The sequence below is a fragment of the Pocillopora verrucosa genome, chromosome 8 (genome assembly GCF_036669915.1).
Source record: "Pocillopora verrucosa isolate sample1 chromosome 8, ASM3666991v2, whole genome shotgun sequence".
Taxonomy (NCBI): domain Eukaryota; kingdom Metazoa; phylum Cnidaria; class Anthozoa; order Scleractinia; family Pocilloporidae; genus Pocillopora; species Pocillopora verrucosa.
The window spans coordinates 22594698-22621909 of record NC_089319.1 but is presented as its reverse complement, the minus strand read 5'-3'; the positions used below and the strand labels follow the sequence as shown (position 1 = coordinate 22621909).

The 27212-nt window shown below is 37.5% G+C and overlaps 5 protein-coding genes across 5 annotated transcripts; 3 read left to right on the top strand and 2 right to left on the bottom strand.

The window, feature by feature from the left end:
• Nucleotides 1-1138: 1138 nt before the first annotated feature.
• On the top strand, nt 1139-3769 carry LOC131799700 (zinc finger protein ZIC 4). The gene has a single exon (XM_059117401.2). It carries the CDS (start codon nt 1637-1639, stop codon nt 3011-3013), a length of 1377 nt encoding a protein of 458 aa, XP_058973384.1. The 5' UTR covers nt 1139-1636; the 3' UTR covers nt 3014-3769.
• Nucleotides 3770-8233: 4464 nt separating this feature from the next.
• On the top strand, nt 8234-14223 carry LOC131799697 (probable ethanolamine kinase). Its single transcript, XM_059117397.2, has 7 exons — nt 8234-8826; nt 9438-9580; nt 10156-10239; nt 11111-11203; nt 11800-11870; nt 12681-12754; nt 13030-14223. Exons 1-7 carry the CDS (start codon nt 8300-8302, stop codon nt 13097-13099), a joined length of 1062 nt encoding a protein of 353 aa, XP_058973380.1. The 5' UTR covers nt 8234-8299; the 3' UTR covers nt 13100-14223.
• LOC131799696 (ER membrane protein complex subunit 10-like) lies at nt 13360-18062 on the bottom strand. The gene is made up of 10 exons (XM_059117396.2): nt 17977-18062; nt 17778-17841; nt 17588-17612; nt 17208-17298; nt 16540-16641; nt 16242-16299; nt 15959-16023; nt 15283-15350; nt 14986-15082; nt 13360-14328 (listed from the first exon to the last, which is right to left on the bottom strand). Exons 1-10 carry the CDS (start codon nt 18043-18045, stop codon nt 14245-14247), a joined length of 723 nt encoding a protein of 240 aa, XP_058973379.2. The 5' UTR covers nt 18046-18062; the 3' UTR covers nt 13360-14244.
• Nucleotides 18063-18107: 45 nt separating this feature from the next.
• On the top strand, nt 18108-20606 carry LOC131799703 (uncharacterized). The gene has a single exon (XM_059117405.2). It carries the CDS (start codon nt 18252-18254, stop codon nt 19368-19370), a length of 1119 nt encoding a protein of 372 aa, XP_058973388.2. The 5' UTR covers nt 18108-18251; the 3' UTR covers nt 19371-20606.
• A 350-nt stretch (nt 20607-20956) lies between these two features.
• Nucleotides 20957-25134, bottom strand: LOC131799709 (melatonin receptor type 1B-B). Its single transcript, XM_059117410.2, has 2 exons — nt 25084-25134; nt 20957-22841 (listed from the first exon to the last, which is right to left on the bottom strand). Exon 2 carries the CDS (start codon nt 22837-22839, stop codon nt 21625-21627), a length of 1215 nt encoding a protein of 404 aa, XP_058973393.2. The 5' UTR covers nt 22840-22841; nt 25084-25134; the 3' UTR covers nt 20957-21624.
• Between the last annotated feature and the right edge of the window lie 2078 nt (nt 25135-27212).

The window sequence follows — 27212 nt, the reverse complement described above, 5'->3', positions numbered from 1 at the left end:
ATCTTCAAATTCAATTAAAGCGCGCAGTAATGCTCGCTGGCTTTTATTTACGGAGGTATACCGTCCACAAATTCATTCAAATAGTAATTGTATCCTAAGAAACATTCGTTCTAAACATCTGTCGTGGTTGACTACTTTTCTTACGAGACCTATTTTGGGGTAAGTAGTCTCGGATTTGGTGTCTTTCGTCCATGAAATGATTTGAGAGAAACAAAGGTCTTTTTGGTTTATTTTCCTGAAAGGATTAAGCTCATATATTAAAAATGCATCGTGTTTTTTTATGTTTCCTCTTGAGGGCGGAAAGCTTTGAACGAGGTGCTGTTATTTTTACTCATAACAAGGCTTAAAATGTAGATCGTTGAACTGGTAATTTCTCCTACAAGCAAAATTTCCACTTTCTCGGCGATCAATGAAACACCATGAATATCAACGTCGTGGCTTCAAAAATTTCACTAGAAAATGAATGTGAAACCAGCGATTTTAAAAACACGTTTGTTCAGCGCTGCACAAACCCTTTCCCATGCTCTTCATTGCTTATTCTTGGATTTCAAATCAACTTGTCTCTCGTAAAAGAATTACATATCAGAGAAAAACGCGCAATTTTATTTGAAAGGGTAGAGTCGCGTGCACGCGTGGCTGAAAGCCGTCGTTGCGCGCGCGATATTCTATGATGCACACAGCACAAACCTCGATTATTGACTTTGCGTCACTCCTGGGAGTCAATGCTTATTATCGTCTTTTCTTTGTCAAGGTCGAGCACCACCGTCACGCAATGAATTTCTCGTCCATAGCCGTCCAAGAAATTGCTCAATTAATATCAGAACACTTTGGCTTGAGTCTCTGTTACATGTTGGAGCGTTTAGGAGGACTAACAGTGCCAATGGAAGTTTCCTAATGTTCGATATTTAATCCCGTCTCCTGCGTGTTAGGCGCTCAAATAATTTCCGTGTGTTTTCTGTGGGAGATAAACTTCTGGTATTCCTGGAGGGCGGTCTTCTCAGTAAAAGCAAGGCGCATAGCGAGGGAACTCAGCTGGTCATAGAAAAACGATAAAATTGGAAAACGCTGTGCTGTGCTTGCATCTTCTTCTGTTCATTTATTAACGAATTGGACCAAACGCCTCTGAAATTACATCTTATTTTCACCGCCCAAGATCCTCGACACCCCAAACAAAAGAGCTTGCGGTGTGAACCCAACTTCCGCAGATTTCGGACCTAATTTTCCACCCAGATTACGAGCTTTGGGGAGTTTATAGCACCAATGAGAAGAAACGCTAATTTCATGTGACCCAGATGTTCTCATGGGTGTCAACCTCTCCTACGATGGCTTGCTGCGACTAAAATTGTTTGAATACAAGTTTTATTGAAACAGCCGCAAAGATTGAAAGCGCTCTGTGGGGCGCTCTGACGGTGGGGGCAAAAATACGATGTGATGAATGAGACACCCAGCGAGGTGGCATAGAGCATGCGCGTGCTACACCAGCCTCTGTCGTAAGGAACACATAACAGCCACTAGTGACAACATTCAGAACAGTGCAACGACGGCAGGGAGTGGGACGCGTCTCCTTCCTCTTACAACTATTTAGATTTTTTACCCCTACGCGCTCCCTGACGAACTGGAAATATATTTAGATACGATGGGGAGTGAGGAGTTCAGCCACTTTCGTCCTTCTATCGTCGTGAAAACAGAGCCCCTCGAAAGCACCGCGTTTGAATACACCAGTCTGTCTGAAACCGAGTCTAGGGTCGTATTTCGAAATTATTACGAGGTGCATACAGACAGACACCTGATGGAGAGGACAAGCTCTGTAGAATCTTTGCAGAGTGGAAGCGAGAGTGAACAAGACATGAGGGTGCGAATGGACACCACTGAGCGCTCGATCGAACTACGTCCGCGAGAGGAGGTGAGCCGGAGTGAATATTTTTCCTTCCCGGCCTATCGAGCAGATTGGAAGACGGGCTCGCCTGGCCCAGAAGAGGAGAATTCGGAACAAGGCGAAAATAACTGCGATCGCATCGAGGAGGAAAGTACCACTTCGGAAGAAGCTCGCAGATCACCGCACAATAATGATTCGTTAAAAATTTACTCAACAAGTCCTGCGCTTCGCGATCACAACTCGAGCGCGGCTGTTAGCCAAGCACAACATGACATTGTTATCCCTGGAATACCCTCAAACACACACAATGGGATTAACATAGTCTTTCACAAGCAATGTAAGCTCAATATGGACGCACCTGGCAAATTGTACAGCAGAGAAGCGTATTCTCCCAACGAAAGCTATATTCCGCGCGCGGAGAGGTACGCGCCAGACCTTCCTCCCTCGCTCGTGTACCCCACGCTAACGGAGCAACACAGTTTGAACGCCGTTCGTAACTCACGAGAGAGTCAAGATCCTCACTCATCAAGTTACGATGCAAAATGCCCGTCAGCACGTTCACCAGTATTAATTTGCGAGTGGATCCAGCTCGAGAAGATGGTGAACCAAATATGTGGGATAGGATTTTATCGCATAGAGGACCTTGTAACGCATATCACCGACGTTCATCTTGTCTCTGCCACGCCTGTTGGTTTCGTCTGTTGTTGGAAAGAATGCATGCGAAATGGACTGCCATTCAAGGCTAAGTACAAGCTAATCAACCACATTAGAGTTCACACGGGCGAGAAGCCTTTCATGTGCAATCAGCCGGGCTGTAGGAAGAGCTTCGCACGCGCAGAGAATTTGAAAATACATGTTCGTACGCATACGGGCGAGAGGCCGTTCGCGTGCGAATTCAAAGGCTGTGATAAACGATTTGCGAACTCAAGTGATCGCCGCAAACACATTCACGTTCACACATTGGAAAAACCATATCGGTGTAAGTACATTGGTTGCGACAAAAGTTACACACATCCTAGCTCTTTAAGAAAACACATGAAGGTTCATGGCTTAAGATCTGAAGAACACTTTAAGATGGTTCATGGAATTGCGCTGGGTAGTCCACCAGGCCTGTTCCGACAACGAACCGATATATAAACACAGGAAACTACTTTTAAAATACACTCCATTGCCAAGAGACATTTGGAAATAGCGAGATATCATAAATCAATAATTTTCTCGTTCTTGTTTCGTTAAGGAAATACAAAAGGAATTTTTTTTTAGATCCGGAAGTCCGTCGGCGGGTATTGCTGTTGTCAAACATATCTCTTCAATGTGAAAAATTCAAAACACTTGGTACAGGTTACATTTGTTTTCCCTTTGAACAAGTTAGGATATGAAACTCTAGAACTACTTGTTTGTGCTTTAAGCCTTTGAAATCTTAGTGACTACGAAGCTGCAGAATCTGCCTGATTCAATGCAGCTTTGATTTGTAAATGCGACTCAGGTTAATACAAACTCCTTCTTTCACAGAGGCAGGTCATGTTGTCAAATTTTTGCAAGAAATTCATTTTATCTTTCAGCTGTTTTGAACCCGATCGTCTAAGAGGATGTTTTGAATTTAATTTCAAAATTTCTTTTTTTTTTAGTCGTCACAAGGTGTATCTTCACTAAGCTAGTGTCATGTTTTTCATTTCCTTTCAGGAACCTTTACATCATCGTTCCTCTCGGGACAAAAATTATGATTGAACATATTTTCGGATAAAATTCTTGAGAAATTAAGCGCTGAGCCGACTATGTGTAGGCTGATTCTTTGACAATTTTCTGTAATTTTCTAGCGGGACGAGAATAAGAACACAAATTTTAAAATTACTTTTAAAGTTTGAAGTGTACAGTAAATGAATCAATTCCAAAGTTCCTCTTTCATTGTGTGATTTATTTACCCTGAAAATAACGCTATAAAATCGCATTTTGATATTTTTTTCTACAAACCTTCCCTTTAAGATGTAACAAGTAAAACAAACTTTATTTGCTATCTGTGATTTATTCAAGACATTCACGAATATGTGGACACGGGAATATCGCAAAAATTTTATCGGTCTATTGGATGATTCTTCGAGAACCTCTCTGTCAAATTGAACGAACTTATTTTCTGCTATTCCACAAGAGCCCTTTTTGCACGAGTAAGGCTTCGCTGACTGATATGGCGAAGAAAAATCGAACCTGTAAGACTTGAACTCCATCGCGGTTTATCTCACTTGTGAATGGACGATAAATAAGCAGACTCGGAGGCTGGTCTAGGAGGGAACATGGACCAACAAATCCAGCTCGATTTAATTCTAGTTTCACAGAGTTCTTTGTTTAACTGGTTCGGGTACTTCAATTTTACAATTTGGCCTGTAAATACTTGATTATGAATATTTCTATAATCAAGAATTTACAGGCCAAATTGTCTGAAGGAAAGAAGCAAATAGCGACTTAAGACATAACCACCACTATTTTGTCCTTTTAGAGAGAAATAAAATACGGCCTGTCCTATTAAATAGTATTCGCCCTTTTTTGACCTTTTCATTACCAACGTATTCTGGGTATAATCGAGTTTAACAATTAAATTACAAGAAAACTGAGATAATTTTAAACATATCGGTGAAGCAAAGAGAAATGAACCGATAAGCAATGCGCGCGCGTTCATTGCAGGTTATCACGCGCGTTCGTTGCGGCTTGTGCTTTGCCAAAAACTAAACGAAAATTCCAGCGGAAGATGGTAGAAACAATGTTCTATGATATTTAGCGGTAAAAAGTTAGATATCACTTGTTCGTATCCACGAAATGATCGCGTGACTCGCGAGTAATTGTCGCGACACACGCAACATATTTGACCAACGGGGGTGCATTTTAGAGCAATTCGATATCACTCCTTTCGGCTTCCGGGCCTCACCGCCCACCAAATGCGCGACGGGCAACCTTTTTGTATTTGTCGTCGCGGCGAGATTTTATCACAAATCCATCTATCACGGCCCGTGTTTAAAGACCTTTTAGCCGCAAATTGCTTCGAATTAAACACAATAACGCTGAGAGCTCGACAGGCATATTCAAAATCTTTCTCTCACTCTGGGAGATATTGCGTTTTGTTTACAACGAACCTTGAGAATAAATTATCGCCCCGGGAGGCTAGCTGTCAACTGCTGAGCATTCAGTCAACACAAAGTTATTAATTTGGCGGGAGGTAGGCTGGCCGAGCCAATGGTTTCAAAGCATTGCGGCTTCTCGGAAGTGCTGTTGCGATCTTCTTACACATGTAAAAAAAACAAACTGTTCTTTAGCTCATCGGCGCGTTGCTAGATGTATATCAAATGCGACAGGTATAAATTTTTCTGCTTGACAGCAGTAAGAGACCGAATATTAAAAATTTTCCCATTTCCTGTCTTGGTTTGACGACCACCTGGGAACAAGCGCGCAGAAATGTATATCACCAGAGTTTCACTTGCAGGTTGTTCACCGGTCCTTTCTAACCGGTTTAAGAAAGAGTCGGATTTTTTCTGCTCTCTTCCCATCCAGAGTGCCATTATTGTGTGATCGTGGCAGAACTAACGCACGGTGTATTTTGGATGAACAAAGCTCAAAGGCAAAAGTATCTTCTCTCCATTATAGCAACGAGCAAGTTAGATCCCCTCAGTTATCGAGTTCTATGAGATAAAACATGAACGTCTCCTCTGCCACGCAGTTTTCACATTTTTGTGCGTTCTTTGTTTGATTTAAACTCCTCATCCGACAGATTGATATTAAAGTATCTTTGTTTTGTTTTAAAACAAAAGAAATTCATCGATAAAAGGAACTTTAAAAATGCCGTCCTCGATAGCCGCACTTTTAAATATTTCATAACTGGTGCGTTTTTCAAGCTCAATTATTGTTCTCAGCTAAACCAGAAACGTGATATGTGAGGAGTGCGCGAAGCATGACGGCTTGCCCCTCGCTGTGACACAGTGTTGGCGACGGCGTTATCGCACGATTGGCAAAGAATTTGACTTAATAGTGACTTTATCTATTTTGCAGGCTCAATGTTCCATATCCTTTCCATGCTTAGTTTTACAAATTGTTTACAGTGAACTTTAAAACCGATATTGTTACGCTAAACTTAAAGTTCAGCCTACATATAGGAAACGGAAATTAAAAAAAAGAATGAAAACAAAACACTTTCCGGCCGGTTAACAGTTTTGGCATTTTATAAGACAAGGATGTCGAAAATAAAACTGTCGTCTTTGCGAACTTTTTAATGTTTTCAACGTTGACAGATTTTTAAATTTTTTTTTTTTTTTACATTCACCTGACTGCCTCGAATTATTATGGAAACGTGAGGGGATTGTAGCTTACACTTTTTTAACCTTTTGATGTGTAAATGAAATCAAGGCCTGACGTAAATTCAATTCTGCTTAGTACACGAGCCAAAATCCAGCTTTTCAACTCTCTGATTAACAAGTACAGTCGAACCTGTATTAAGCAGCTCCGCATTAAGCGGTCGCCTTATATTAAGCAGTTAGTTATCAAAGTCCCAAATTTGATTTCTATAATAATTGACATTTTCACCTTTATAAAGCGGTCGCAGTTACCCTTCACGAAGTCCCAACGGGCTTCATATTTGTTTTCCGCCTGTCTAGAACGGTCATTGACAACAGAACCACTCAAATATTACTAAAAATAATCTTTCAAGTAATTTTGAATCCATGTTTCTCTCCCAAAAACTGAGTAAGTAGTTCTATGCGCGATGTACATTAAGTGGTCAATTATGGTATAAGGTGGCGTTGTAAATATTTTTTTTAATAATACCCCTAATCTGTGAAAACTTTAACAAACGGTCAACCTGTTTTAAACGTTCACCGCGCCATTTCCCGTAGTGAGCGCTTAATAAAGGTTCGATTGTAATTTCTCCACGCAATCTTCATCCAGCTATAGGGCTTTATCTTGATATAATATCAAGGTTTTTTTACCAAATTTTTAAGGGTCAACAGAGCTAAATGTTCTATTTTCGAATTCTTTATCCCTTCTTGTCCATAAACCTTTAACTTCCAGGATATCCCAGGGATGACCGGTATGTCATTTCTCTTTACAATATCAAAACAGTGTCAAGCAAACAGGTGACGAGGAGAGTGGTGAGAAATATCAAGTAGAGAACATTGTTTCAAGTCGTTTTTTTTTATTATTATTATTTTTTTTATTAGATTCATGCAAATTAGTAAATATATATGACTAGCTGACACAATAGCCTGACCAAGACAATCAATAAACTGAATTATACATGCATTTGATTGGTTCTAGTGACGATCTACTGGAGGCCAGACGTCACTGTGTGCAACACTTTGCTTCTCAATGCCGCACAGTAGCCTGGGATCTATTTGTTAAATATAATGAATGAGCAGAAGTCCTCAATGGTGACGCCATCTAGGTGTCTGTACTCCAATGGATCATAGTTGAGAACCAATCATACTGCTTGTACAATGGGGTAATTTAGTATTATCAGAGTTGATAGCGGAAATTGACAACCGTAAGGAGTTTAATGGCTGATATTTCGGGCGTTAGCCCTTCGTCAGAGCGATTGACGAAGGGCTAACAACGTTTACTATCGCGTTTCGTTTTAGTTACTGAACGTCCAAGATTAGAAGGAATGTGATTTACTCGACGCAAGTGGCGAAGACAATAAATTAAACATGTTGAAATTTCAATCAGAGATTTAATGTTCCTCAGTGTTTTGAATCAGAGAACTCAAACTTCCTCCGTTCCTGTCATTAATTTTCATGAATAGAAAAAATAACAAACCTTTAACCCGCATGGGGATCCAGTAAACAAATGGTTTTTGTAAAGGAAAACAGATTCAGTTGCGGAAATACGCTGTTGGAATCAAGAATGTGTAGTCAGAGACAACAATTTGAACTGTGGGCAGTGGCTAAAATAGTCCGGCTAGGAGGTTTAAAAACGTTCTTTGAGTCCGTTTGTTAATTTTTATGGACTAAGCTTTCATTATATACAATTAGTGATGAAACAAACCGTTTAAAGGAAGACAAACAAGAACATACAAACACACTAAAACCACGAGGCACAGTATTGGAGGAGGGGGGGGGGAGGGGGGAGGAAAGTGGGGCACTTTGAAATCTCACAGAAACTCAAGGTTTACTAAATCACTGTGAACTTTAAGGTTTTAAAAGAAATTTATCAAATTTTAAAGTTCACCTTTAGCAATATGTATTTGTATATTACTTTAAGGTCTTCATAAATGTTAATCAACATTTGAAAACTGTACTTTATGTGTAAGCAAGCATGATATACAAATCCTGCGCACAGGCAAAAGACTTTAATTGGTCAGCGGTTCTGCCTGAGAAAGGTAAAACTACGGTATTTATACAAGGTATAAACTGAAATTGGGAAATCTTTTAAAGGCAGAAGTTATTCGTCATGGAAATTGCTCATTTCAAGCACAAATTAGATGCAGAAAGTATCGAAGAAAGCATCAAGCCCATTCTAAGGCAGTTGAGACCAGATTGGAACATCAACGAAGTCAAATTCAAACAGTTCAATGATGGAATCAGTAACATGCTCGTGGGCTGCAATATGCCGAGTCTTGCTCCCGGCGAGATGATCCTTTTCCGATTGTTCGGGAATAAAACCGAGCTTTTTATAGATCGGGAAAAAGAGCTGGAAACCTTTCAGATTTTGCACTCTAAGGGCTACGGACCCCCTGTCTACGGGACTTTGGAGAATGGTCTGTCGTACGGATTTTTGGAGGGGGATGTTCTCGACACCGATATGATTGCGGACCCGCATATATCTTCACTATGTGCTCGTCACGCAGCTCAGTTACACGCAATCAAAATTGATCACGAGAATTCCAAACATAGAGCAGAACCAATGCTTTTCAATGGAATGATGAAATACTTGAATCTTCTTCCCGAAAAGTTTGAAGACCCGGAGAAAAACGAAAGGTAAGGGGAAGGGAGGGAAGAGGGTCCTGTGTGGGGGTAGTACAGGAGAAAGTTTTCTCCCTGTCTCTCTCTCTCTGTCTGTCTCTCTCTCCACCACCTGATAGCCGTGAAAATCAAATCATCTCGTATTTTAAGTGAATTCTTACAAGCTATAGAAATATTCAATTCCAAAGTGAAAGATTATTAAACAGGGTAATTAGATGATATTTGATTGTCACCCAATGATTTAACAATCAGTTTTGGAAAAAACCATTCCTCCTCTTGTGCTGATCAGGGTTCCAAAAAACCATTGTTCCTCCTTCTGTGCTGATCAGGGTTCCAAACAAAATATTGTTCCTCTTGCTGTGGTGATCAGGGTTCTAAAAAAGCATCATTCCTTCTTGTGTCTACCATAGTTCCAAAAACACATCATTCCTCCTCTTGTGCTGATCAAGGTTTCCAAACACCTGACGTCCAAATGCCTCACTTAGTCTTCATTGGATAATCTAATGTTCAAACCCAGTCGAAATTCATTATCAACATAAGGAGATAAAATTTGCATCCACACATGGTCATGCAATATCTCTTTTATTTCCTTTGTTATATATATTTCAATATGTTTCTCTGTAAAGGTTTGAACAGCAAGCTCCCAGCAAAGCTAAGTTAAAGGAGGAGATTGAAAGCCTCAAGAGTGTTTTACTAAAACACAAATGTCCTGTGGTGTTCTGTCATAATGACATGCTCTGTAAAAATTTACTTTACAATAAAGATAAAGGTGGGTCAAAATTAAACTGTTGGATTTTTTATGGTTTATAAATTAACACTGTCTTGATTGTACTTATTTTCATGAAGGCTCTTTGTCAGAAGGAAAAGTGCAAATTAGATATGCTTGGTAACCATGCATGCTTAAAATGGTTAGAAAGAACACAATTTTCAAGGAACATAAGAATATTCAAGGTTACATACCTGTAGCTTCATCTAAACCAGAGGGGGGCTGAAAGCATTTTTGGACAGTTACGTAAACTCAAGATACAGCAGAGGGTTCGTATAATTTTGGAGAATTCTCCCAACTCCCTAAGTGTTAAGACGAGGCTATGACAAAAGATCTCTTTTACTTTTACAAAGTATTGCAAAAAAATAAGTGTAATGGAAGTACAGGGTTGAAGTGAAGAAGTTAGGCAGCTGGCTGAAATTTCAAGTGAGGTGGCAAAGATAGCATTTTCAATTTTGAACAGTTTTGTAATACCTCAGAAGTGATTGTTCTACTTTATCAAGTGATCGCCAGCCAAAATCCATTTTGGACTTTGATTTTATATTTATTTATATGTAATTTAATTTTACTTATTGCAGATATTATTCTTAGTATTGATTATGAGTATGCCAGCATGAACTTCTTGCCTTTCGACATAGGAAATCACTTCTGTGAATATGCAGGTATGTTACATGTGACCTCCACAACAGGGTATTTCAAAACATGCCAGTGACCACCAGAATTCCTCTGGCCACTTGATGGTGTGTTGCTGGTTACTCTGGTCAAAATAATCACCTTTTGGCCCTCAATGAACTTCTCACAGCCACCTACTTTTGCCCAGTCTGACACCTACTTCTGCAATCAAAACATTTTGAAACCCCTGTGTAACCAGTATTTAACCATAGGGATCTGATGTATAATTCCCCTTTTGTAATTGCTATGCATTTTCCTGTAAAGTACCGTAAACATCCATGTATAAGCCGCACTTTTTTCACAAAATTGAAGCCAAAAATCAAGGGTGCAGCTTATCCATGGCTACATCTGTGTTTGGAGTTCTCAAAAACCTAATTAATATTCATAAAACTTCTTATGTCACTTTCTATAGACTTGATAAATGTGAAAGATAGCCATAACTTCTATGTTGGTGTTTCGAAACCTTGATTGTTTGTAGCAATACAACTCTACTGAAATTTCCAACTGTATTGTTTTTATTTTTTTCCAAATGCTACGCTTCCAAATCGGGGGTGCGGCTCATCTAAGGATGCGGCTTATACATGGACATTTATGGTAGTTGTTTTCCAATTTGTTTTTGACAAATCTTCACCATACAATATATTTTTATTAATTCAGTGGCAATGTATTTCTCCAGTGAAGGACCCTTCGCTCATAGTGGCTAATTTCTCCTTACAAAATAAAGCCCTTGCTTGTTAAACAAATTCTCCTTCTTAGAAGCTTAGGAAATGTATAAAGAACAGTATGAAGGATATGCATACTGATGTTGGTGTAAAGGGTTAATGAAAACTCTGACATTGTAATTTTTTTAATCTTCACAAGGAGTGGATGAGGTTGATTACAATTTATATCCCAAAAGAGAACATCAGTTAAAATGGATTGCTGTTTATCTTGAAGAAGCTGCAAGATTAAGAGGTATGAATAACTTGTAGCAAACTCAGTGTAGATGTTCTTAAGAATTTAATTTATTTATCTTTTCCACATTTTTTTAATGCCAAATTTTTAAATAATTCTTTGGATGTTAGTTCAAGATGCAAGATGTGTTTAGTGTAGGTATGATAAATTATACCTTTCTTGTTACTGGTCACAATTAATGCGCACACATTCTGTAGGTATTAATTATTCCATATTTAAAAATATGATCATTTTATTCAATGTGTTTTGTTGCCCTGGCAGCCAAGCTTTATTATCATAATGACAATTCTTAGGATTAATATTTGTGAACTGTTTGCAATATTCACATATAATTTGGGTGTTACGTTCCACATCTTGCCTTTCTTAAATAAGTATTATTAATATCACTTGGGGTGTTAAAATTATATTTTCTCCCAAGTTAAATCAGCTGGATGAGTTTGGAACAGTAACAGCACTTTTAAATGCACTTCACCACATCATTGTTTGTCTAAGTATTGTGGACGATAATCTTATGAAAAAGTAACAATTAAGAATTACAGAAAGTGTTGGGGTTCTTTTATATACTCAACAATTTTCCTCTTTTTGTTTCAAATTAGGTGAGACAAATCCTAAAATTTCTGATGCAGAAATAGAAAAGCTGTATGTGCAAGCCAATCACTTTGCTCTGGTAGGTTAAATTACTGTAGTCAAATGACTTACGTGTCTCTTTTGTGAGTTACAGGGGCAAGTTTCTAAGTAAAAGAAACTATGGTGCTGCATCAGAGGGGGTAACACAAGACAACTATCACCTTTAGAAACCCTTTAACTGTGTCCAATCCACGTGATCAGCTAAGTTGATACAACCAAATTATATTTTGTGGTAAGGGGGGTAAGTTTCTAAAGAAACTGTGGTGCTGGGTGGGTGGGAGAGTATAGCAAGGTAATTTGGTGTTAACAACTGAGCTGAAAACATAAATTAGCCACTGTGAAGTGTTTGAAGGTTAATGTTTCAAGCATTAGCCCTTCGTCAGAGTGATTGGAAGAATTGTGGGTTGTATGTGGGTTTATATGCAGAAAATGGAGCTACGCTTTTGGTGGGAATACAATGACAAGAATAAATAAGATGAATGAAAAGTGCTAATTATTGATACTGTGGTGAAAATTAAATTTTGTGGTAAGTTTCCAACACATCATTGCAAGGCTTTGAATGGATTAACACTTGATTTCTGTTTGAGAAAGTCTTTTTTAGAGTGGAAATTATTATTAAATGAAATATTTAATAAAAGTGCACTTAAAATATATTAAAGTTCACATGACAACCAGGTGGACAATCAGACATGGTTTTATGCTACTCTGGTTTACATATTTAGTGAATGTAACTGAAGAATTTACAATTCATAGACCCTATCCTTATTAGGATACATGTGAGAGCTTAGTTGTTTTTTTGATCAATGTTCTAGCAGTATTTCCTCACCTTCTCTTCTTGGTTGCTTTGCAGGCAGCTCATTTCTATTGGTCATTGTGGGCCTTGGTGCAAGCACACTTCTCAGCTATTGACTTTGATTTCTTAGGGTAAGTTACATTTTAGAAAATTAGGAGTGAGAAACTTAGCAATCAAAACATAAAAAAATTTTCACTTGACAACTTAGCTAAGTATGCATCAACTCTGGCCCTGGAATCAAGCAAGGGGCCAGAAGACTTGTGTTACCCTTACAATTTGAATTTATCTACTCAGCCTTAGTTTCCTTCAAGAACCATGCTGGAATGAGCACAATGTCTTGACTTTCACTGATTTGCCTTGTATTGCCACATTTTTCACATTAACCCCTTTCTTTTGTTTTGTGTAGGTATGGAATAACTCGCTTTAATGAGTATTTCAGAAGAAAAGAGGAGTTCTTGGCATTGTCTTATGATTAGTGACCAAGATCAACAGATGTCTCTTGATAAAGTAGCAATATTGTTAGTAAATTAGTTTAATTTTAGGAAGCACAACTTTTAAGGCTCTGTTGTATTAGTGGTCAATCCTTGGCTGTAAGAAAAATCCTTGTAATAAGCATGAATTTATCATAAATGGTTTAGTACTATCTTACAATATGAGCAACATTTGATCAAAGATTCTGATTCTTATCATCTCAAGGGAATAAGACATACATATTTATAAGTAATATGCTACAAAATAAAAGTGGATATTTTTTTATTATCAGGTAACATCTGCACCAAACCAGGATAACTAACTAATAACTATAGGCATTTCCTGAGTAACAACTGTGTTAAGTTGATACCAAGCAGTTTTACTTTCATGTGCTGGTCACAACATACAAATCATTACCAAACGTTTTTGTTGTTAATAAATTAAGGGTATGATTATAGTAAGTACTTTGTCAGAAAGAGGAAGAAGTGGATCAAATCTAAGATAAAACTTGTCCGTGAAAGCTTAGATCTGTGGTACTAATACGGTCTGAATAAAAAAAATTATAAACTCAAACAATTGGCTTTTGCTTCCTCGTACCATTAATTTGTTGATAAATGTTGATAAAGTAGAAAGGAAAAAAATTAATAGAAAGAAAAAATAAGACATGGCCTATCTTCTTTGTAATGAGCCAGTGATAGCCCCCAAAATTAATGTGTTCATGAAATACATACTTACTGGGTATAAAATGTAATGCCAGACATTTTTTTTTCTTTCAATCCCACATGATGTGCTGCACCACTGACCACTTCACTTGTCGTAGAAGTAAGCAATATAGCTAGCAATCATTTTTATTGGGGTTTGTGTTATATCTTAAGGCCTAACAATCAGAAAACCAAGTTGTTATCATGAAAAGAAAAGGACAGAGAATTTAATAACATTTCACTTCAACTTTAAACCTTAAAAAGCAAGGATACTAACGAAATGTTGGAGCTAGCTACTTGACTACCCAACACAGGTTGCCAGTTTGTTGTCAATCACTTCAGATTTAGTTGATAAAAAAAATAAATTTCTCCACTAGCCATGGCAACCAAAACAGTTGTGAATTGGAGCTCAGTGTTCTTTTAGGTGTTACTGTTCACTCTAAGTGTGTTTATTGACTGCCTCCCTCTCCTTGTTGCTCTGGCTGCTGGGATGTGAGCATCATTAACACAACAACAGGTACTATGTACATCCACTGCAATAAAAAGGGATTTGAATATTTAGGTGAACAAATATTTCCGACCAGGGTTCCTGGTACTTGTAACTCCTCAAAAGATTCCAAAATCAAATGACTTGCGATGAGTTATCTGATATTTCCATGTCTTCTTAATTGTCTGTCACTGCTCACAACAAAACTACTTGCACAAACATGTAGCTTGATTCCCCCAAAGATTTAAGTGGATTGGAGAGACCATGCTTATCTATCAGTAGTATCCTGATATAACCTTAAAACAAACCTTTCTTACATAAAATAAGATGTTCATATGTAAGAACAAGAAATATTAGTGTATGTACCACACAGGTGAATAGCTCTTCAGCTGGTTCTGATTGACTAGTTCAGAAGTGATTACCAATGCACTTCTGACCAGCTCATGTCATGAGGATGGGAAATAAAAAAAGATTCTGTGTTTTCATATGGAATCCTACCTCAAACCTTCAGATTAGCACTCCGACACTACCACTAACCTACAAAGACTCTATACTACTAGGATCAGCAGCATCAAAAGTGTCATTTTTATATATAGAATACAATACATAGTAGAATTCTTTGTATGTCAGAGCTTAATTCATAATGAAAAAGAGATGTTTTGTGCATTGTCAAAAACATTGTGCAAAAAAAAAAAAAACTTACATATTTTGCCAGAAAAGATCTGTTGTCCTGTGTCTGTCCCGCTGCTTTGTCTCGTTTTTCCTTCTCTAGTTTCTGAATGTAGGTCGCTGTTTCAGGACTAGTAAACAAATGAAACATTATTACACATGTACAACTGAGCAATTCTTTCCAGCTTCTCTGGGAACTTTCTAATTGTATGTTAAACACTTTTGCCCCAAGTAGTATTGGGGGATAAAACACAGCATAGCACTGTTACAGTGTAACAATAATTACAAATGCCCTCTTAACTCATTTCTAGAGTTTTAACTTCACACTTACAGTTGTCCTGTTCCCTGGAGCATGACTACAACAGATGTGTTAAAGCTAGATGGCAGGCTCATTCCATCCTTTAAGGACAAACAAACACAAAAAGAATGTATTATTGGTAAAACATATGGTATGTAACATAACAAACCCAAATGAATAAAAACACTAGAGTTTCTCCAAGGGAGGAGGGAAAGGAGGAAGAAGAATCAAAGAGATGAGGGTGGGGTTGGGTTATTAACCCTTTAACTCCCAGATCAAATTTGTAATTCTCCTTAAAGTCAACCTTACAATTTGTATAATGTTAGTTCAGAGAATTTAGTATTGGATCAACTGATTATCCTCAAATTGATATTTTTCTTTATTCTCATCACCTATCTGGTTGATTTTGTTTTAATATCATAAGGAGAAATTCTATGTTGGTCACTCAAGGGAGTTGAAGGGTTAAAGAAGGGGCCTACAAAAGAGGGAGGCTTCTTAGAACCTTCAAGAACAGGGCTGCATTGGCTCATCATTGCATTTATGGTAGTTTTGGATGAGGATGACAACAGTTCATGGACAAGTTACTAAATATATGGCCTCCAACCTTGCTTGTTCCGATTTGTAATAAAATTAATGTTCATAATGTTAAACTTAAAGTACATATAAAAAAACTACATTGGGTAATGGGACAAAAAAACTGAAGACAAACCAAGTTGAGTGTCTTTGCTTCACAGCCACCATCAGGGACAATTAATCCAACCCCATACAAGTGTCCTGTAACAAAAACAAAAAATTGTGTTAAGTCTGAGTTCAAGAGGTTCTAATCTGGTTTATGTGCAGTTTCCTTTGATGGTGGGATCTTTTACAATAGTTACTGCATGTTCTTTATGTACTTTTTCTATTTGGTTATTTTGAGAATTTTCACTGTCTTCACATGAGAATTTTCACTATCTTTATGAATTTCAATATTGTGATGGCTGTGATCTACCCACCTGCATTGTCAAGAGACAGAGTTATAGTCTCTGTGAGTCTTGATGTAAACAGCGCACACTGCAGTTGAAAGGTAGAGAAACAACACCCAATCAGAGGTAGTTTTAAAAGTTGGATTACTTGATCATGTTTGCTAATATAACCAAGAAGATAAATGTAAAAACCTTGTTGTCTTGCCTACAACAAACTTTCACTTGGTGAATACAAATAAATATCAACCACATCAATTTACAGATCAATGCCAAAATTCAAGGCCATTATCAGCACTGGTTAAGCACTGGTCCCTAAATTAAGACTTACAGCTTTGACAAATGTTGTAACACTGTTTTCTACATCATCACTGCTTTCTGCAGACTTGGGCCGTAACCGTATTCTATAATAACCATTAGTTGATGCTAAATCCTGCATTACAAGGGAGAGAAAAACAATGAAAAGTTACAGTAAAAGTTGATCTCAGTTTCTCATTCAAACTAAAAGCTACCTAAGTCAAGCCTTTCAAAACTGTAAATCTCAAGACAAGCCTAACTGGCATAGCTACTAAAAATGAAATGAATATATTAAGTGACTGCATAAATGCAACTGCTTTTTGATGTGACGCTACTGTAAGTAAATTAAAGGCAAACCTGAGACAAAAAGCCAAATCAGTTCTCTTTAGCAGTTTACTGGTTCTGTGCTCATTTATTTTTGAGGGTGTGGGGGAAAGAGGGTATGGGAATGGAGAAGGCACTGTAAATGAAAATAAAGTGACGTGGCCAAGAATGCAATTGCTCAAGAATCTACCACAGTCTATTCTGGGGTTGTATTACCTTTCAAAAGCTGCACTTTAACACTACAGTTGAGACTTTTCATGTTCCTATGCATGGGTCTGCATGCGCACATAAGTTGACTTTAGTTAATAAAGCTAACAGCCAGCATTCATAGTAAACGACCATAACCCTAACCACTTGAAAATAATTATCATTGGATACCCTTAGGTTGTTCACATCTTCAAATGAGAGTGTTTCCTGCTCTGAAAATATTCCACTGGAACTCTTAAGACTCTTGACGTGAATGGTTCCCCTACAGACAAAATAGAATACATGAAGTTTTGAAGCCAGAAAGCTGAAGCTTACGCTTAAGGGACAAAAAAATACTCAATTTGCAAGAATAAATGTAATATAATATGATTGAACAAGAATCTTTGGGATGACCTGGACTAAATGCAGCCTGGATTGGCCGCATGGGGTCTTGTATCCTCTCCTGCCTCAGGACTATTCAGAGTAACACATAACAGCTGTATTTCTCTAACTTTATGGAAGTAATGGCACATGAATTAAAACATGCATGGCTTCTTGGAATATTTGCTTACCTTGGCTTAAAAACTGCATTTGTTCCTGAGGAATGAAAGAAAATGTCAATTACTTGATAATCCAGTCATGCTAAAAAAAAAAAACGCATGCACATGCACACTCACGCCGATCATGTGGATACACCGTACCAATCATGATGCATTATAAAAATGTTGAAGAACCACTTGAAGCAATTTTTGAAGTATTTACCTTCGGTCAGACAGTGCTCTAAGGTGAAAACCAACTCGTCTCCACGAGACTCCACACATACCACCTTCAAAACATTAAACAAGGTTACAGCTGTTCGGTTAATATGGGAATACAATTTATCATAGTTTTTCCTCGTTCATCCTTGAAATAGCCTCATCTCAGACCGATTTTATATGAAAAATTTTGAAGAATTCATTACCATTTTAAAGGATATTTGAAGAAACAGTAAAAGAGGAGAGAGGAAAAAATTCTGTTTTCTGTCCGCCATCTTGAAACTCTCGTAAGGGATTATGGTAACCGCAGTGGAGCAAGACTGGGGTATAACTTCAATTTAAGATGGCGGACGCACCAAGTAAGCGTGTGCCTAACCTTTGTTGTTCAATGCAAGTAACTTGTTACTTCGGCAAGTGGAGCCCCTACTCTTTTTAGTAGCTAATGCTGTTAAGTAGTGCTCATACCGTACAGGCATAAGAGATGGAAAAAGAAAGTAGCGTCCTTAAACGCGAGATAAAACGCGCCAAGTTGTTCGAAGTGCAACGACTCGTGCGAAGAATGAGGCAATTAGGAAATAAGAAGGGAACGGAAGCTCAGTTAAAAAAGAACCGACGAAAGATCGAAAGGTTTGAAAAGGAGCTAGATTTTCTGAAGGACACTACGGTGGCTGAAGTAATCCGTCGAGTCACCAACGATAAGAGTGAAGCTGAGCGTGTTGCTGATCGTGTGCTCGAAGACCATGTTGCAGATTCACTTACAGACATTGATCTTCAGAGAAGAGCCATGGACAGGATCGTTAACTCCACGAAACTTCACAAATCTCTAGAAGGAGTATCTGCTAATAAACAACAGTCAGTACGATTTGAAAAAAGAAGTAACAAAAACAAAAAGAAACCTAAGACTGTTGGAGAAAAAGTTGCTGTCACATGGAATGAAAAGTCAGTTTCTGGTGAAACTCAAGCGAAAGAATACGAAGGTAATGAAAACAGCGATACAGAAACAGAAAAAGCAATGATACAAAAAAGACTGAAAGCTTTAAAGAAAAAACCAACAACAAATAAACTTGTTCCAGCTAAAAAGCCTCAGCTTAAAGAAATTTTAGATCAAGATGACTCCTTTGTATCTGGCTCAGACGTAAGTGGAAGTGACTCCGGAGAGGATACTGATGGTATTTCTTATCCAGACTTGAAACCTAAAGGTTTAGGGTCCTGTTTCGTTCAATCTATGTCGGGTGTGAAGGATGATGAGAAGGTACTCTTGAAGGAAAAAAGCACCTCAGGAAATAAGAAAGTAAGAAAAGCTGAGAAGACAGTTAAGAGGAACCGCAAAGGACAGCGTGCACGGCAGCAAATGTGGGAAAAGGTACATGGAAAGAGTGCTAAGCATTTGGTAAAGAGACCAAAAGAATACACTTCAAAGGATAATAATGAAATAAAGAAGTTGAAATCAAATAATGTGAAATTGCAACAGCCTACCAAACAGACAAAGAAGGAAGAAATTCTGCATCCATCATGGCAAGCTATGAAAAGAAGGAGGTTACAAGAAACTATGAAGGTAGAATTTAAAGGAGAGAAGATAAGATTTGACGATTCAGAGTGAACTTAATTAACAAATGCTTGTATGTTGCACTTAGATTTTTTCTTTGATTCTTGATGTTTAATAACAGATATTAAAGCAAAGGGAAAAAACTGAATCAATGAGAGATTGTCACGACATCATTCAACGATAGTTGTAAGTCATGACTTTTGTAACTTGAAAAAAATAGCCTAAATTTCACAAGTTTTTCAGCTGGAGCCTACTTGTGACACAAATTGTCCTCATCATTACCACAGGAAATGGAGAGAGACCAGTGTGGAGAATTTTAGGGTTTAAAGGGGTAAATGTTCCATGTTCTGCTTTTTCACTTTTTGAGTCACTTTTTTGTTTTCTTTTTTTTCTGCTGAATAGCATCATTCTCAAAGTTTGCATTGAGTTAAAGGTTGTTTTGCATGTTGCAAATATAACCAGAAATATTCTGACATACATTGAAGATACCAAACATTAGCACCAACTCTTTACCTCAAAACACTTTCTTGATAGTGTAATGATTAGTTATTTGGTACACTAGAACCCAGCCTTTGGACAACAATGCACTTCTTTTTGTTAGAGCCGTTAATTTGGTGTTTTATTAAGGCTATCTCCCGAATCAAATAATTTTGTTTTTACTTGTGAAAAATCAATTTAATATGCTGATCATAGGTGAAATTGAAACATGAAAAAATCAATATGCTTCAATATTGACAGTTGTTGTCAAGGCATCAGGATGTGATTTCTCCAGTATAAAAATTTGAAGGACTGGAGAAGGAAGAAGAACTTGATTTCCAGAGGCAGTTATCAGTTAATTTATGACCTCTGGTCCAATACAACAGAAGAATGTTATTTCAACCAAATGCACCTTGAGCATGGCAAACAAACAATGATTATTTTTTTTATGTGGATCACTAGAAATTGTATGGCAGTCTTGCATTGCATCACTACCAAAGGTGTAGTCAAGTTGGAGAGAGATCCTTATCTGTATGTAACCCCTAACTACCGTTTGTTTAGAAAAAAGTATTGATGTAATATATAATGAGGAAAGAATCTAGTTTAGGACCTCCTGACAAGAATTTCAGCTCATGCCATTGATAATATTCTTAAGGTCATGACCTGAAGGTTAAATGCCTTTCAGCTAAGTGAGCCGGACAAAAACCGCTTGTATCGCCTCATGAATCAAGCTGGATAAACGGCTAATGAAATTCCTTTGTAACGGAACTGTAAAACACAAGCTGCTGTACTTACACTTGATTATTGCGTATCATGTCGTCTTGTGAGTCACAAGTAACGATAAAATTTGATTTAAAAGAAAACAAGTCGAAGGCGTCATGAGATTTATTGTTGAAGGGGTACGACCCGAGTAGTCTATTTCGGCACTACGTGAAGCAGAAGACGATCCAATTTAAATTAAAATGTGCGGAGAAACAAATGAAAAAAAATTGGAAAAAGCCCATGAAACTGAAGGAACCACTACTAACTGGACATTAGGAGAAATTTCCCACCTTTCAATGCATACGCGCAAGGAAAAAGCGCGGGAAGATGTTTGTAGCCGCGTTTCGCCTTACTTATTGTGCTCTGTTGTGCTGCAGAGCTTAGAAAAAGCAGGAAAAATGTTTCAGGTAAGTCAAGCTCTTTTTAATATATTTCATGTAAAAGTTATGGTACATAAATGTTTCGCTGTTACATACTTCTCAGTGTCAGAAGGCTACATTCTCCTATTTAGTTAATTAATAAGTTTTCTTGGTTCAGTTACCTTGCTAAAGGACGCTGCGGTTCAGTGTGCAACCAGGCTGTCTCTTGACGCACTTGTGATTTATATCTTAAGAATAAAGTTCAGGCAATCAGTGAGTTAAGACTGAAAAATAGTGAGATCGTGATTATTATGAGGTTCGAGAGTTTGTCCACGAAAATGCTTATTCGTGGGTAATATTCCTATTACTGTCCTATTCCTCGTTTATTTACTTGCCCCCCTTAATTTAGTTATTAGCAATAAGTGATCGTTGATATTTTGTTCGAGAAAAAATTCGTTTGCAACGAGATGGTTGTTCAAGCTCTCATGAACTTCTTCAATGATATTTCACAAAAGTGAGAATGAACTAAACCCTAAAAGTCGCTTACATTAGTAAAAAATTATTACAATAGACGAGCCGCCCTGGTATGTCAGCTACTAAATTACGGCTAATGGCCAACTGACTGGAAATGGTTCTTTGTCTTTATGCCTGTTTCTGAATCCAAGTAGAAAAGAAAAAACTAAAAACTCTGTCAGTTTTATTGTAATAGGTCATTTTTGCCAAGCCTGGCCATTTTTCCTTATAAATGACTTTCCAGGCACATTAGACTGTTCTTCAGCTTCAGCTACAACGTTCACAAACACACCTGTGTCACTTGCATTGTGATTTTGATCACGAAACAAAGGTACTAAAGTTATGGACGTGCTTGGCATATCATCTACTAAAACCACCTTACTGCCTAACATGGTATTCTTTGTTTCTTTGAAATCTGTGCGGCTCGAGATGGGCTGCACATCGTTCTCACGTATACGAAACATCTTTTTGAAGGTTCGTTGGAACTGCGGGTTCATGACACCGTATATGAAGGGATTCGTGAGGCTACTGCAGAACACGAAGTAGTAGGCAAATAAGTGGGCCCATCGTGGACTCTCTCCTCCAAACACTTCAATGAAACCCATGACGGAGAGAGGCGTCCAACAGGTCATGTAAACACAAACCACCACAAATGAAGTCTTGAGGACTTTATTCTCCGTTTTCTCACCAGATTTGTGGGCAAGGTCGCTTTTCATGTTACTCTTGGCTGCGTGTCCCTGCATTCTCTCCCCACTTGCTTTTACTGTTTTGTAGATGGTGTAATAACACCACGTTATAACCGCAGCTGCCAAGAAAATGGTTATAACGCAAAGGGTTATAATAAAAGAAACATCGGGTAGGTTCCAAACACACGTGCAGTCGGCGAACAAAGCGTGATAGTCAATCTTTCCCCATCCGTACAGCTGTGGTGTTGTGGCGATAATGGGGCCCAGCCACGTAAGAAAAATAATGATGTAGGTGATTTTTTTCGTAGAAAAGTACTTTATATAAAGGTTCCGCCTAACTATGTTGAAGTAACGGTTAAAAGCGATGCCTGTCATGGTAAACAGCGACGCGATTCCAAATATCAGCTGTGTCAGTCCCACAAGCTGGCAAAGAGCGTCACTGAATATCCAGCGTCCATTGCGGAGACTGATAATCCAAAAGGGCATGTGCAGGGCTGCCATGAAGATGTCGGTAAAAGCCAAGTTTTCGACCAGTATATTGGTAATTGTGTTGAGCCTTTGATCATAGTGGATGGCAATCACCACCAAAATGTTTCCTGTAACAGCCACTAGGCACATTAATATCCCTAGGGACACTTCGAACCATACTTGCAGTTGAGAGCGGCCAAAAATATCTTCTTCCAAGTTTTTTGCGTCGGAGTGGAATAGAGTGAGGTTATTAATCATTTCTAAGAGAAGAAAAAAGTTTATAAAGGAACTTGAATTGAATAAACCAGCAGGAAAGGATAAAATGCGGTTCCATGCAATGAATATGTCTAAAATCCCTAACAAAAGGGATCGAGGTTGAGTTCAGAATTCATTTCCTCGACTAAACTTTGTAAATAGCGAAGTAATTAGCCTCCGGTTAATTGTTTTTTATACCTTATTTCTTTATTGTTCAATATTTCTGAGTCTTACCAGTATCCATGTTTGGACAGAGGTTTAAAGCGGAATACAGTTGATGCTACACTACGAGGAAATCCTTGAGTTTGCTTGTCAACCATAAAAACCCTAGTAGAGCCCTGTCTGATACATATTTGTTTAACACGATGATTTTTAACCTGGTTTTTTTTTACTTAAATAACTAATGGATTAAGCTATTACGAGACAGCTCAAAATGGCTCTTTCAATGGCGATGACGACGAGCTCAGTAAGTGTATGTTATATTCAGTTTCAGCAACTGAGTTGTCTTTTGTAGAAAAGTAAGCTGTGTTACTGTTGAGAATAAAAGAGATATTTATTGCTTATGAATCAATATTTCATCGTTAAATAAACGATTCTCACAATTTAGTAAAATCAAACAAACATAAAGGATGACAAGACCTGTCAGTCGGTTATTCCAAAGTCTCATTAAATATCCCTGCGGCCGCATTGGGTTAAGAAAACAAAATCTAATTGCAATGTCAAAATTAGCCGCAAAACAAAATTTGATATCTTCACTTGACTGCCATTCTTGTTTCATTTTTTCAATTATTCTGGTGGCTCTGAAAAACCCTCAAAGAGAACATTCTTCCTTTCATCTTTCCGACCGCAGTAATCATGAAAACTCATTACTTTTGCTTGCGTCCGTAAGGGAAAGAAAACTAATTAATTTAGGCCTTTATTTGTTTTAGCTAAGTAAAATTTGTCAGAATCGTCAGTTCGATCCATAAAATTTAGCGAGATTGTTCATTGAATTGCGATTTCATCAAATAAAACACACCACTTAAAATTTTCAGGAGGTAAAATGGTTCAAGATAAACATTAATAAGATAGATGGGTTTTTAAGCACTGAGGCCACCGACGGCAAAGAAACGTTTTAGGGCATTAGGTAGATAAAATGAATCTTATTCTGGCAACGATTCAAAATAGGTTAGAAAGGGCATTTCTTACAAGCAAGTGAAGCATTTCTTGTTTGATAATAAGGGCATTTTATGTTTGATAATAAAGCTGTATAAACATGACGAAAGAAACTTAACTTGCAACTTCGAGGATTTTCAGCGTGCAAGTCATCTATTGGTGCGGTGTCTCCTTCGTTTTGACATGGTTCATTTACACACTCCTACTTCGAATTTCTTTCCTTTTCTTCAACTCTTCACCTTCAACCACTTGGCGCATTCTGGATTCTCTCGATGGCCAAATCAAATCCAAAACTATCAACATTAGCCAGCGTTGATTAGTTTTTTTCTTGTTTTTTTTTTTGGTTTTTTTTTGCCGTTTGGTTTATTTCCCACAGTGGTTTACTCAGAAGAAAATGTAATTTCCAAGACAAAGTGTGAATTTAGGTGTACGTCAAGCAAATAATCGACTGTTTAAATGTTTCTAACAGTGTGGTGTAACCAAAAATATTCCTTTACTTGCCAAAAACGAAAGTTTCGTTTTTAATTTTTGTTTCAATTTATTTCATTTCTTTTTTGATAAATTTCTATATCTCGTTTCTGAGAAATCATGAGTTTTAAGCTAAATTGAACACAGTTGAATGGATGTATTTCAGCGACATTTTATGTTAAGGTGCGTCTAGACTATTTTCTGCCAATTATCTCAGACATCATAAAGAACTCTAAAAAACCTGGCCCTCCTAGAGAAAGAGAAATTTTGGCCTCTAGCCAGAATGTAAAGGAAAGAATCAGGCATAATCACACTTTTTGCAATACAAGAGATGTTAAACAAGGCCATATCATAATTTCAGATGAAACAAAAATTTAGTAATCTTAACCTGTTGCCTCCAAGATGTTGATGTGAAATTCAAGCGAAAAGGAAATAATGAATAAAATAAATGATTTCGTGAGTCATATCAGGAGAAACTGCTGTGTGTAACAAAAAGGTAATTTCAACGGAGTTTAAGGTTTAATATCAAATGTCTTCATTGAAAACTTTCGATAATTTAACCTAAGGAAAAGGCCAGTCTTCAATCGAAGAGGTGTACTCTCTTCTTTACGATCCTTTCCTTACCTGTTGAAATTATTTTGTCCCAAAATAGATCTTGACTATGACACGGTAAGGTTCAACGAAAGAACATAAATGTCTTCTATGTCAGCTAGGAATTTCAGTGCATTTAAAATCAATTTATGGGCGAAATTAAGAACGTTGTTTGGTTGACATGTCGAAGAAGGCTGAATATTAATTGCTCAAGGCCTAAAGAGCCATTGGTTACAACACACCGCTTTGGCATTTTCGGACGTATTGTCAGTCAAATTCCATGCTAGTAGGCTTCGTCGCTGGGTTAAATTATCACATTCTCTCTGCACTCTGCAAATAAAGTATTGTACAGGTGGCACTTTCACAGAATCTTCCAATGAATTTTCTAGCCTTTCTAAAGATTGCAAGTATTTCTGAAGTGATTTGACATTACGTAGGTCGTAAAGAACAGAGTAGCGAATGTTTTCAAATTAGTGGGTCGGATTTAAATTTTCTTTGTTGTCTTTGTCACTTTTGTGAAAGTTATTTGCCCGCTGCTAAAATTGTTAATTGGAGAAGAGTTACTAGGGACTGTTCCAGACATAGAATGAGTTGCTCGGAATCAGATGACTCGGTATCAAAATAAACCAATGTGACACACGTTTTGTGGGTTGTCATTCGAATATTTTTCAAAATTTAAGCAGTGTGTGACCAGGACACTTTTTCTCAAGAAATTAAGACCTGCTTTTTCTTGTTTAATTATTCATACTACTTTACGCCTCCTTTATGTGATGATTTCACGTTCCTGGATAAATGCCATTTTTGCGACTTACTTAATCGTTTTGCATTTGAGGACAATGGGTTCATTTTCTTGATTGTACGTCAAGAGCTTAGAAAAACTTTAATTTAAAATGTTTAGTCACTAAATCTATGGTTGTGTCGAGAAAAGGGGAATTACTCAAGAAATATAATCCTACAATTCAGCCCAAAACGAGTCGGAACATAAACCCAACAAACACTTTGCTGAGAGATCTAGATATTCAAAATTATGCCAGTTCAGTGTTGAATTACCGGAATCAAAAAGAGATGTTTCTTAACTTACAAGTTATGATGAGGAGGTGAAGAATTCGCTTAACTGGGTCAAGTGTTTAACTTTCTGAAACAAGTTTTCTTTCAGCAAGAAGAAAATTGCAAAGTATTCCGGCAATCAGCAAAGATGAAAGAGAATTAAGAATGAAACTATAAAAAATATCTGTTCTATGGCTTATAAATGTGTCATTAGAATAAATTGATGAAAGAAAACAGCACGCCGGGGAATAGGATATGATGAGTTAAAACGAAAAAAGATTCCAGTGTAGATACTACCTACAATATAACTCATCTTTTTATTGTTTAATACTACATCAATAGGAAGGACACGTACCATTCCTTGCGTCCATGGTAGATATTAATTTTCCGATGTTTCCTTCTTAGTCACTCTCCATAACCATCTTATAAAGCATACTGAAGCAATGTACATAATAATATTGCTGCAAGGTAGATGGATTGGTCAGCGACGGATTCTCGAACCAAACCTCAGACTGTGCTAGCTGATACTGACTCTAAGAGATCTAGAAAAAATTTTCCCATAGAGTTTTTAATTGTTCTAAAACGGAGTAAAAAAATAGCCTAATTTCTCGGTTTTCTGATTGTTCATCACAATTGTTTGCATTGTAGACCTAAATTATGGTGCCTTTTCGGCTTTATTTTATGTATTACTTAGACTACCAGATAATCTTTGCAAAACTCCTCAAAAAAAAAAAGGTCTTGAGGTTAGTGTTTGGATTATTGTTAAATCTTCCTTAAACTCTAGGAATCACTTGTCAGATCAAAGTTTTCCTGTTTCGAAATATCTCATACTTCGTTTAAACCGCCACTGCAGCTTTGTTATTAATATTTGCACATCTCCGTAACAATATCCTGGAACTAATATCCGCAAGTATGCTCAGGTGCACCTAACATTCATTGACTTCTATTCAATCTGATTGTTCTGCTGAGATGTTAATTGCAATCAATTGGCAACGTTTTCGACAAGAATGATTTTCTAGCTTTTTCTTGCGTGGAATATAATTAATAGGAGATGAAAATACAACAGAGATACAAGGAATATTAACTACCATTGACGCTTTAATTTCTCTGGAGAA

Bases quoted from the DNA above. Each gene is read 5' to 3' on its own strand.
- LOC131799697 (XM_059117397.2), top strand. From the start codon at position 8,300: ATGGAAATTGCTCATTTCAAGCACAAATTAGATGCAGAAAGTATCGAA. The intron at 9,581-10,155 runs GTGGGTCAAAAT...TACTTATTGCAG, and splicing joins ACTTTACAATAAAGATAAAG to ATATTATTCTTAGTATTGAT. The intron at 10,240-11,110 runs GTATGTTACATG...AATCTTCACAAG, and splicing joins TCACTTCTGTGAATATGCAG to GAGTGGATGAGGTTGATTAC.
- LOC131799700 (XM_059117401.2), top strand. From the start codon at position 1,637: ATGGGGAGTGAGGAGTTCAGCCACTTTCGTCCTTCTATCGTCGTGAAA.
- LOC131799703 (XM_059117405.2), top strand. From the start codon at position 18,252: ATGGAAAAAGAAAGTAGCGTCCTTAAACGCGAGATAAAACGCGCCAAG.
- LOC131799709 (XM_059117410.2), bottom strand. From the start codon at position 22,839: ATGATTAATAACCTCACTCTATTCCACTCCGACGCAAAAAACTTGGAA.
- LOC131799696 (XM_059117396.2), bottom strand. From the start codon at position 18,045: ATGGCGGACAGAAAACAGAATTTTTTCCTCTCTCCTCTTTTACTGTTT. The intron at 17,613-17,777 runs GTAAATACTTCA...TTCATTCCTCAG, and splicing joins AGAGCACTGTCTGACCGAAG to GAACAAATGCAGTTTTTAAG. The intron at 17,299-17,587 runs GTAAGCAAATAT...TTTTGTCTGTAG, and splicing joins AATGCAGTTTTTAAGCCAAG to GGGAACCATTCACGTCAAGA.